At 44.4% G+C, this 12,074-nt stretch overlaps 1 protein-coding gene across 3 annotated transcripts in view; it reads right to left on the bottom strand.

Moving 5' to 3' along the window:
• Cdhr4 (cadherin related family member 4) overlaps positions 1–12,074 on the bottom strand; it is a 32,022-nt gene that overhangs the window by 11,269 nt on the left and 8,679 nt on the right. The window contains exon 18 of one of the 3 annotated variants that reach the window (XR_013105735.1): positions 1,117–1,222. The exons of 1 other annotated variant lie outside the window; for it this stretch is intronic. Coding sequence is in view for 1 of the 2 variants with exons in the window: in XM_076918072.1 (XP_076774187.1) it covers positions 1,178–1,222 (45 nt within the window). In the remaining variant the exon portion in view is untranslated. Of the gene's footprint in view, positions 1–1,116; positions 1,223–12,074 lie in introns of those variants that run through there. One more of the 3 variants, XM_076918072.1, reaches the window with a different exon arrangement.

The following is a 12,074-nucleotide window of genomic DNA, read 5'->3' as shown; positions in this document are numbered from 1 at the left end:
CATGTATATTTATGTGAGTGTGCCCCACCCCCAGAACTGGAGTTACAGACAGCTGTGAACTGCCATTTGCATTCTGAGAATTGAACCAAGGTCCTCTATAAGAGCAATCAGTGCTCTTAACCACTGAACCATCTCTCCAACCTCAATTTTTTTTAACTAATTAATTTAAAAAAAATTTTTTTAAAAGAACTCATGACTGACCTTTATATCCTTAACAAAGATTTTTTTACAAACAGTTCCAAGATGGGCCTGTATTTCATTTAGGGCCACAAAATTTCAATAAAACTTGCTCACAGCCGAAATAATTACCTAGCTACAGCTCAATTTCCCAGTACTACCCAGGATACAAAGCTGTTAAAGAGAAAAAGGCCAGTTCTCTACATTTAATACCAAAAAAAAAACAAAAAACAAAAAACAAAAACAAAAACAAAAAAAACCCTAAAACACTGCAACTTATAATTTCCACATAATTTATTAAAAATTAGTTTATGTGCATTGGTGTTTATTAGCCTGCATGTATGTCCATGTAAGTGTCAGGTTCCCTGGAACTGAAGTTACAGACGTTGTGAGCTGGGAATTAAATAAAGCTGAGTCTGCTGGAAGAGCAAGCAGTGGTCTTAACCTCTGAGCCATCTTTCTAGCCCCATTCAAAAATATTTTTTTAAAGATTTATTATTTATTATGTATACAGTGTTCTGCCTGCATGTAAGCCTACAGGCCAGAAGAGGATACCAGATGGTTATGAGATACCATGTGATTGCTAGGAATTGAACTCAGGACCTCTGGAAGAGCATCCAGTGCTCTTAACCCTCTGAGCCATCCCTCCAGGCACCACCACCACCACCCCCAGTCCAAACTTTTAAAACAAATATATAAATATATATATATATATATTTTTTCCCCCCCCAATGGATTGAAGACTAAAAGCAGCACAGAGATTATGGGATAGTTAATTCTTTTAAAAAGCTAACGAGCCACATAAGGACAGAGAAATCATGTATTCACATTACTAAGTGAATGAAGCCCACCTAAAATGAACAAACAGGGACTGGGATATGGCTTGTACTTGCCCTAGGCTCCATTCCCAACACTGTAACTGAGAATGCTGGTACATACCTATAATTCCAACACTTGAGAGGTGGAGACAAGAAGATCAGAAGTTCAAGGTCATGTTCAGCTACTGAGAAAGCTGAAAACCAGCCCAGGCTACATGACAATCTGTCTGAAAAAATAAAAAGTAAAAATAATTATACACACACACACACACACAAAATAGATTGCCAAGGTAGGGGAAAACTGAACAGGTTGAACCCAGAGGATTTGTTAGGGCTGCGAAACCATTCTGCACAGAATGAGAAGGTCAAAGCCATACAATGCTACATAGCCAAACCAGACAGGCATACTGGTACATGACTATAACCTGGAGGACTGCCATGGGTGGAAGGGTAGTCTGGGCTACATAGTGAGTTTCAAGCTAGCTAAGCTACAGGGTGAGTCCCTATCTCAAAAAATAAACAAACTATTCTGGTTATAAACAAAAATACTAAAAGTGACATTACAATTTAGTTTTCTCATTTACTAGTAAATATATACTTTAAATATTTTTAATGAACACGGGTTTAACAAAATTACATTCTTTTGTGTGTGTGTGTGTGTGTGTGTGTGTGCATATGTGTATGTGTGGCACACATGTGATAGCAGTTATGGAGGTTAAAGAACAACTTTCAAGAGTTGTTTTTTCTTTCTACTCTTTGAGTCCTGGGATGGAACTTGAGTCATAAAGCGTGGTGGCAAACACTTTTACCCAAAGAGCCATCTCAGCCTAAGCCTGTTTTAAATAACAGCTGTAACTGAGATGACCCATATCACACAATCCACCCACGGTAATGTACAATTCATTGGTTCTTAGTACAGTCTAGAAAACATGCAACTGTTACCACAACTTTAACACATTTAACTTATCTCAAAAAGAAATAATAAAACACGCTCTTGTCACTTCACACCCCACCACACCTGGAACCCCTAGAGAACCACAAATCTACTTGCTGTCCCTATAAAATTATCTGTTCTGGATGAAACTTAGAATCACAAATATGAACTTTTATATCTAGATTTTTAAACCCTACACATTTCTGAGGCTCAAATACAATATATATCAGTATTTCTTGTTTATTTGGGGCTTGGGTTTTTTTTTAAGACAGTCCATGTTATGTAGTTTGGCTGTCCTAGAACTCAGAATGTACACCAGGCTAACCTCTCACAGAGACCCACCTGTCTCTGCCTCCCAAGTACTGTCATTAAAGGTGTGTGTCAGCATGCCCAGCCTCCTTCCCTTTTGAGTAACATGCACAAACACATACTTTACTTATCTAGTCATCAGATGATGCTGATGGAGGTCATTTTGGGTTTTCTCCCTTTTTGTTGTTATTTATTATTTTTAAGATTTTTAATTATGTATAAGGGAATGGGTAAGTGTCTGCAGAGGCCAGAGGCATCAGAACTAGAGTCACAGACGACCACAAGCCGCCTGACTTGAGTGCTGGGACCCTACCTCAGATCCTCTGGATGAGCAGCATGCCAGAGAGCTCCTAACTGCTCAATCATTTTCCTTCCCTCCTTTGTTGTTATGAGTATCGATGCTACAAACATTTTTAATTAGCTAAAGACCAGTCAAAGCCAGGCATGGTGGCACATGTCTCTAATCCCAGAACTCAGCAGAATTCTAAGTTCAGGGCCAACTGGGCTAGACTGGAGAGGAATGGAGAGGAGGCAGGGAGGAAAAAAAAGGAGGGGGTTATCAAACTGTCTCCCAAGGTTGCTGCATTGTTTCTCACTTCCATTAGTAGGGTACACAGGGCTCAAATTTTTCCACAGGCATACCAGCACTGTCATTATATGAGTTTTTAGCTTCAGAATATATTGCTAAGTGACTGTTCATTCAGTCATAATACACCCAATTTTTATCAACTGCAAAGTGCTTTTTGACTCAACTGACATCAATCTTAGATCTGAAGACTACACAGTCTGGTCAGGTATGATAATGCACACCTGTAATTGTATGGAGGCAGAAGTAGGAGGATCAAGAGTTCAAAACCAGCCTGGGCTACATGAGACCATGTCTCAAGGAGCTGGGGTCAAGGGGTTGGTGGGGGGTAGTGAGATGGTGGAGCAGGTAGACGCTTGGCTGCCAAGCCTGATGACTTGAGTTCAATCCCTAAAACCCGCAAGATGGAAAAAGAACTGGCTCATGGGAGTTGCCCTGCCCTCCATGCACACACCACAGCATGTGCACTCCTCCACACACATATAAAACAATTAAAATGGAAAAATGTTCCAAGACAGAGAGACAGTCTAACCTAGACCCAAGTTCCTAGCCTATTCTCCTTTCATGAGGCAGGAATAAATCTATGACTATAACTTTTATTAAGGGGTTCAGAAATTCAGAAACATGTACATGTATAATTTTTTTTAACTGTGTGTATGTGGTCATGGTAGTGATGTACCACCAGCCTTAAATGTAATTTCAAACTTTAACAGCAGATGTAAAAATATTAATCTAGGGGCCAGAGACACAGATCAGCAATTAAGAGTGCTTTCTGCTCTGCAGAGGATGAGTTTATATCCCTGTACCCACATTAATGTGGCTCACAAATAACTGTTAACTACAGCCCCAAAGGATTCAATGGTCTTCTTCTGACCTACGTGGATATCTGCATGTACATGCATATAAGTCTTTAAAAAAAAAAAAAAAGAGGAAAGGAAAGAAGGAAAGAAGGAAAGAAAGAAGGAAGGAAGGAAGGAAGGAAGGAAGGAAGGAAGGAAGGAAGGAAGGAGCGAGCGAACCAGCCAGCTTAAGCCATGCACAGTGGCACAGCAGTCAGGAAGCAGAGTCAGGCAGATATTTTTGAGTTCAAGGCTAGCATGGTTTACATAGCAGTGAGTTCCTGGACAGCCAGGAATACACAGTGAAATCCTGTCTCAAAAACAAACAAACAAACACCTTAATCTATTACCTTTCATAAAAGAGCCAAGTAACAGTGAGATGGTTCAGCCACATGCACACAATGATGTATGCACAAAAAAATGTAAAAAAAAATTGTAAAAAACTAAGATAACTTTGGTTTCCCCAACTGGAACCCATTACTCAAATCCTGCTGAAGCAAAACCAAATATTTACATTTAAAAATTAATGTATGCTGCCAGCCACAGTGGCAGCCTCATTTAATCTCGGCTAGAGAGCAGAACTCTTATGAATTTGAGCCCAATCTGGTCTGCATAGTGAGTTCTAGGCCAGAAAGGGGTACACAGTGATAACCTGTTGTACAGGTGTGTATGCTGAACACAGTGGCTCCTGGCTCTGAGTCTCACCAAATGGGAGGCCAAGGCAGGAGGATCACTGAGACTACATGTCATTTCTAGGCCAGTCTGGACTATGAAGTAAAATCTAGACTCAAAAACTAAAATAAAAAACTACCTGTTTTCTTGCTCCAAGCCAAAACCAAGAGAGCATCATGCAAGCCTTTCCTCAACTCTGCCTATCACTGCTTCTTTTTTGTTTTGTTTTTCGAGACAGGGTTTCTCTGTATAGCCTTGGCTGTCCTGGAACTCACACTGTAGACCAGGCTGGCCTCGAACTCGGAAATCCTCCTGCCTCTGCCTCTGCCTCCCAAGTGCTGGGAGTATCACTGCTTCTTAAGCCTCAGGCAAATGCTGAGAAGGAAGTCCTAAGCAAGGGGAGGATCTATGAGTACTAGCACCAGCATGCTCACCTGACACATTTTCTAAGAGCCAAAACTGGCATTAGCAAGGCAGAGTGGACCACACAGCCCCTCCTGGGATTGGTGACTATTTTCAAGCCTTAGACTGGTACACCAAGGTCAATTTATGCAGGCTTTTCCTTCAGATGTGGCAAGCGGTGAGATCCATGGCCACCAAGTTCCCATTCCCACTTGTCACTTCATCCCACTTCCCTGTGTGATTATACTCCATTTTCACCTCAGACAAATTTAGTACATCTTTATAAACATTTAGTTTTCATCTATATTCAAGTTTTAAAAAAAGGTTTCCCTCTCTAAAGCAGTTATTATCCAACTAAAATAAACATTTGTATGGGTGTGGTAATATGGGGATCTCTCTGAAACTAGGGCCTTTTTAAAAAAAAAAATCTGTATGGGTGTTTTGTCTGAATTTCTGTCTATTGTGGTGCCCCCGAGGCTAGAAGAGACCAGAAGAGGGGTCAGACCTCCTGGAACTGGAGTTGTACACAGTTCGTTGTTGAACTGCTATGTGGGTGCTGGGAATTGAACCTGGGTCCTTTAGAAGAGCAGCCGGTGCTCTTAACTGCTGAGCCATCTTTCCAACCCAAGAAACTAGGGCCTTATGCTCTTATGACACAAGAGCTCTACTACCAAGCTTTCCCCTAAACGTCTTTGGTGGGTATGGGGAGCTGTAGACATGCAGAGGTCACCCCTGCTGCTGCTGCTGCTGCTGCTGCTGCTGCTGCTGCTGCTGCTGCTGCTGCTCTGCTGTCGTGTCTGCATGTACGCAGCACAGAGTCCAGGGAAGGGCATCAGGATCTTACTCCATCACTGTTTTGTTCCTTTGAGGCAGAGTCTCATTAAACCTAGAGCTTGGACTGGAGAGATGGCTCAGTAATTAAGAGCACTGGCTGCTCTTCTAGTCACAAGTTCAATTCCCAGCACCCACATGGTGGCTCACAACCATCTGTAATGGGATCTGATGCCCTCTTCCAGCATGCAAGTATACATGTAGACAGAACATTCAAACATAAAGTAAATTAAAAACAAACCAACAAAAAAACAAAAACAAAACTAGAGAGCTGGTGGTTTTTCCAGCAGGCACTCATCGAGGATCACGTATCCATAGGGAGGATCAAGTCCGTGATCCTCCCTATGGATACGAACTCATCCTCTGCATGTTCTCACAAGCATTCTTACGGACCATTGAGCCATTTCCTGCCCCCCTTATTTTTGTCTCTCACTGCTACCTGGGGCTTGAGTGGCCAACTAGTGAGCTACAGGGATCTATCTACCTTCATCTCTGAAGCACTGGGTATTACAAACCTGTGCCGTTATATGAAGATACTTTTTTTTTTCTTTTTTTAAGGTTTACTTATTTTTTATATGTGTATTTTGCCTGTATGTATTATGTATCCATGTATGTGCTTTGTGCCTGAGGAAACCAAAAGAGAACTTCAGAGCCAGGTGTGGTGGTGCAGACAGATCTTAAAGAAAGAGTGCAGAGTTCAAGGCCAGCCTAGTCTACAGAGCAAGTTCCAGGATAGCCAGGGCTACACAGAGAAACCCTGTTTTCAAAGAACCAAACCAAAACAAACCCAAAAACGAAGGCATCAGATTTCCCATAACTGAAGTTACAGATGATTGTGAGCTACCATGTGGGTGCTAGGTACAGAACTCAGGACTTCTACAAGAATAGTTAGTACCCTTAACAGCTGAGCTAGCTCTCCAGCCCTACAGGAGGTACTAGAAATCAAACTCAAGTCTTTATGCTTGTGGCAAACACTTAATAGAGCCATCTTTCCAGCTCCCTCCTTACTTTATTACAATACTGAGGTGGGGCTTTACTAAGTTGTACAGACTGGCCTTAAATTTACTTCATAGCTCAGACAGACCTTGAACTTATAATTCTTCTATCTCAGCCTTTGGGGTAGAAAGAACTATAGGGCCATGACACTAGGCATGACTAAAAATTATTAAAATGACTACTGAGACAGGGTCTGTCATTAGAACCCAGAATGGTCTTGACCTCATGATGGTCCTTCTGCCTCAGCCTCTCAAATACTTGTATTACAGGAGTAAGCTACTCTGCATGACTCCCAAAAGTTTTGGGTTTTGGTTTTTCCAGACAGGGTTTCTCTGTGTAGCCTTGGCTGCCCTGGAACTTGCTCTATAGACCAGACTGACCTCAAACTCAAGAGATCTGCCTGCCTTTGCCTCTGGGACTAAAGGCAAACACCACTACTACCCAGCTCCAAAAGTTATTGGACTGGAGAGATGGCTCAGTGATTACTGTTCTTCCAGAGGACCCAGGCACAATTCCCAGCACCCATACAGTAGCTTATAACTGTAACTACAGTTCCAGAGGAGCCAATACCCTCTTCCTACTTCTATGGGTCCCAGACTTGCATATGGCACACAGATGTACATTCAGGTAAAATATTCATTAAAGTGAATAATAAAAAATAATAAGTAAGTAAAGCAAATACCAAATCAGTTGTGGTTATGCACATGTATAATCCTAGCACTTAGGTGATTGAAGAAGTAAGACCAAGAAGAGTTAGATGTCAACCTGGATTACAACACAAGCTGGTGACCTGCCTAGCTATACAGGGACAGTCTGTCTCAAAAAACAAAAACAAAAACACCCAGCACTGGTAAAGGGCTCAGGGGATAAGGATGCTGCCACACTAACAAGACAATAACATTAGATCTCCAAACCCATGGCAGGAAAAGCTGTCCTCTGACTTCAACACACTCTTGTGACATGTGTATGCACAGGCACAAACACACATGCACTGGCACATCTATACACAACAAAAATACAGCAAATCCTACTCTGTTGCTTAAGAGGCTTTAATGGTTTCACTATTCAAAGGGAGTGGAATATTCTCCAGGAATCTCAATGTTTGAACTATGTTTTATAAAGCTAGGGAGAACCTGGACTCTGGAGATAAGCAATGAAGGTAAAGTAACAGAATCCTAAACAAGGACAAAGGTCGAGGGACTCAGCTAGCAAGAGCAACTGGGGAGCAAAATACATATGGACTGCTGACCAAGCTCTTTAGTTAGGGGTGCTAAGAACACAACCTGAGGAGGTGGGCTGGGGCTGCTGGGTGGCAACTCTGGATGCCACATTAGGACATATCTTATCCTGGAATCCTGTGGTTTTTTTCTCTTTTTCCTTTTTCTTGACACAGGGTTTCTCTGTGTAGCCCTAGTGTCATGGTATTCGTTTTGTAGACCCTGGTGGCCTCAAACTCAGAGACCTGCCTGCCTCTGCAGCCTGTACCTGTATAAACTTCTCATCAGTGTAGAATAACCACCATCTGTGATCTCTAGCTGTTCTTAAAGTTTAAAAGTGCTAAACCAGTTCACACCTTATCCAGCACTTGAGAGGCAGAAGTAGGTGCATCTCTGTGATTTTGAGGCCAGCCTGGTCTGCAGAGTAAGTTCTAAGTCAGCCAGAGCTATGCCAGCCAGCACACCTAAAGTAAGGAGACAGGTGATTCCTGAGTCTCCACAACAGCCTAGGACATACAAGGAGTACATCTCAAAATAACCTAGAGTGCTGAATAAGTGCTGAAGTTTACAAATGAATTATGCAAAGACAGAGACAAAGGACCCACTATTATAATAATGGTCTTTATGATGCAGCACTTAAAATACCCATCACAGAAATGATGCTACTGTCTTTAGGTAACTGTTGAATCTAGCGGGATACCGTTATTCATATTCATAAGCCAATAAAAGCACTAAACAAAGAGAGCGAAAAGTTCTCCTGTATTTTGATTTTCTTGGGACAGCAGTCCTAAGATAGGGTTAGACCAAGGAGAAATTTTAATGGGCCCTTCAGCTCCCTAAGACTATATGAGTTGGCCAACTTGATTAATAGTCTCCTTCTATATCACTAAGAGATCCAATACCCAAAATGAAGTAAGAGGCTTAGAGTTAGCTATTTTAGCAGAAAGAGCAAAATTTTAACCCTGTGGATAATTTAATTTTCCCCCTAAAAAGTAATAGGAGGTGGCCGTGGGGCAATTCTAAGAAGCTCATATTTAAGTATCTCTCTCCCTTAATAACTACCCAAGAAAATCTTTATTTCACCATGGCTAAAATTCTATTACTCATTCAAAAAGTGTAAGGGCAATAAAATAAATACTACTCCTCCAGTTCCCTCTCCTCCTAACCTGCTGCCTGCACTGGCTGCATTCAGCCCAGTTTCCCAAGGTATCTATCTCCAGACCAGGGTGCTGGTTTCTCTCAAAATTAAACATTCAGAGGTGACATGATCCTAACAGACATTAAGGGTACCTCCTGCTTGGCTTCCTTAATCATCTTTTGTGGGTTTCATATGATGACAATATACGAGACACCTGTGTGGAGAACCTATGGGCCCCTGGGTAAAAATGTAATTTATAGCAGCCAGGACCCTTTCTAGAGCTGCATACTCTTTTGGGGATTGCTAGCCCCGCCTCCATCGTAAGCCTGACTGTTTTCACCAAGCATCAACAGCTTTTAGCCCTGCTTTTGTCTCCAGACAGGGTCTTGCCACGTAGCTCCTGGCCTGCAACCCATGGCAATCCTCCTGCTTCAGTCGAATGCATAAGCTCCCATACCCAATTTCAGTTTGTTTGTTTGCTTGTTTTTTAATAGTCCTAACACTCCTACGGCTCCTAACGGACTGTCTCTTTAAGAAACAAAATTAATCAAATCATTATCATCCTTATCCTCCTAAACCACATACTCCGAAAGAAGTGGTGGTCGAGCACCAAAGAACTTACACCCCAAATAAAACTCAGCCACTGTGGACATTTTGCTAGGTTCTTCAAGAAGCAGTCAACAGTGAGTCCTGAAGAGGATGGAAGGCTCCGAGGGTTCTCGGTGGTGCCAGGCAGAGGATCATCCCCCTACCAAAAACACAGGGCCCTGATACCACCCTGCTTGGCTCATAAGGCATTCTAGGCCTGTTTCGTCTCATCTTAGTCTCAAGCGGCCTGAAAAAAAATTTACTCGCAAGAGTGTGAAATCTTAAGAGCGATGTACGTTTATCACTGATTTGGAGGAACGTTACGGCCGGGAGAACGAGCTGGCAGTAACCATGTCTCAGCACTTCGGGTCTGAGGCACCCAGGGATACGGTCTGAAAGGCAGGTTTCCCGCTAGCCCGCCGGCCGGTCCTAGGGCTCAGGGCTCTCCGACCTCCACCCGGGCTGCCCTCCCAGCTTCCGTGCCAATATCTGGGAGGCTCGGCGGAAGGCCAACCAGGACGGTGGAATGATGTTCCAGTGATGCTCGCCCTAAGTCCTGACCCTACCTACCCGCGCCAGCAACAACCCCGCGCCCGCCGCCACCCTCGCCGTGGGTGTCGGGCGGGTCTTTTGGCCCGGCTCCTGTCACTCACCGGCCCGACCAGGGCAGCGGGCGCCCAAGGCTCCCCACGGGAGCTGGGCCCCCCGGGCCTCCAGGTCTCGGCCCGCCCCCTGGCAGGCAGCGCAGGTGGCTGAGCCCCGCAGCAGCGGCCCCGCACCGGCCGCTCGGTCCAGCTCCTGGCGCTGCCCACTGGGTACGGATCAACAACAAGATGGCGGCCAGCCGAGGGGGCGGGGGCCGGGCGTCATAGTAACCAAGGACAGCAAAGAACCCGCCCCTGACTGAGGTTATCTCCAATCAACAGCCTCCACTCGGGACGGCTGAAGGAATTCTTCCCGTCGATTCGTCAACTGTTCCGTCAGTCAGGGCGTGCCTCTCGTGCAGAATGCCTGGGGCACGTGACTGTGACGGCACGAATTGACGCATGCGCGCCATCCTCAGGTTTGCTAGCAGCGGAGCTTATGCTGTCGAGTGGGTAGATTGGAGCGCCCTTGGTTTTCTCACCTGCGCAACTGTTTCGGTTTTGAGCTGGCAGCGCTTATCATACTCTCGCACACACTTAGAGAATGTCAACGGTACGGTATTTGCTTTGTCGCCTGCCTCAGTGCTTGGGATCGACCCTAGTTAACTGGTGAGGAAACTCAAGCGCAGAAAAGAGCCTGAGCCAAGGTCACACATAGGAAGTGGTGATGATGGGTCCCTCACCTCTTTTAGCTCCAGAGTTGTGTTTTCTAAGCGTCTCCCAGCATTGCCTCTCACCAGTCCAGATGCACAGCCATCTGTGCCACCTCTTCAGTTTTGGCTTCCCCTTTCCCTGGCTTATTTCGCGTAGAGTTAAATCTGCATCCAGCACAAGTCTCGGTACATAGTGGTCGCTCTTCTTTGCCTCAGAGCTTCCGTCAAGTTACTATGACAGTGTCTGCCCTTGGCTATCACGACCTGTCTCTAAGGCAAACTATGAGTCCCATGAAAATGGCCATCCCTTGGTCTCCATAAGTAAGCCGCTAGCCCTGTGCTTTGCTTTAAGGTTAGGATCCCAAGGGCACCACAGCACCTGGTCCCACACCAAAATGCCCTAACTCGGAGAACTTTGAGCTTTAGCTTCTCTGAGACTTGGTTGCTCCGTCTATAAAATGAAGATGAACAAGAAGCAGACTTAATAAGCTCTCAGTAAGCCAGGTACTCTGGGAAAACCCACGTATAACCACTCTCAGCCTGCTGAGCCTGAAGCCTCTAACACTCTTGTTTTGATAGAAGCCCCATTAAAAGAGATGGTTCAGTGATTAAGAGCACTTGCTGTTCTCCCAGAGAACCTAGGTTCTATTCCCAGCACCCACATCAGGCAGCTCACAGTAGTTTTATAGGAATCCAACACCCTCTTCATGGGTACCAGCACATAAGTGCCATATATTCACACAGACACACATAAAATTTTTAGAGTGTTTTTCCTAGGCAGAGCATGGCAATACACACCTTCAATCCCTTGAGGGGCAGAGGCAAGCCAATCTCTTGAGTTTGAGGATAGCCTGGTCTACATAGTAGGTTCCAGGCCAGCCAGGTCTATATCAAAAGATCCTGTCTCTAAAATAATAAAACCCAGAGTCTTTTTTTTCCCCCATAGAGGGCATTCATATTCTTCCTGGGCCTAGGGTGCCATAACTGCTCCAGAATGGAGACTGTTCAATTTTCTGATAGGGTTCAGGCCCACAGCTCTGACAAGAGGGAAAAGTCTGAGAGAACTTGATAGCTGGTCCATGGTGGCCCATGCCTTTAACCCCAGCACTTGGGAGGTAGAAGCAGATGGACCTCTGAGATTGAGGCCAGCCTGGTTTACAGAGCAGGTTCTAGGACAGCCAGGGCTACACAGAGAAACCCTGCCTTGAAAAACGGGGAGAGAGAGAGAGAGAGAGAGAGAGAGAGAGAGAGAGAGAGAGAGAGAAAGGGA

Source organism: Arvicanthis niloticus, chromosome 21, assembly GCF_011762505.2.
Source record: "Arvicanthis niloticus isolate mArvNil1 chromosome 21, mArvNil1.pat.X, whole genome shotgun sequence".
Taxonomy (NCBI): domain Eukaryota; kingdom Metazoa; phylum Chordata; class Mammalia; order Rodentia; family Muridae; genus Arvicanthis; species Arvicanthis niloticus.
This window is presented reverse-complemented; position numbering and strand designations above follow the sequence as displayed.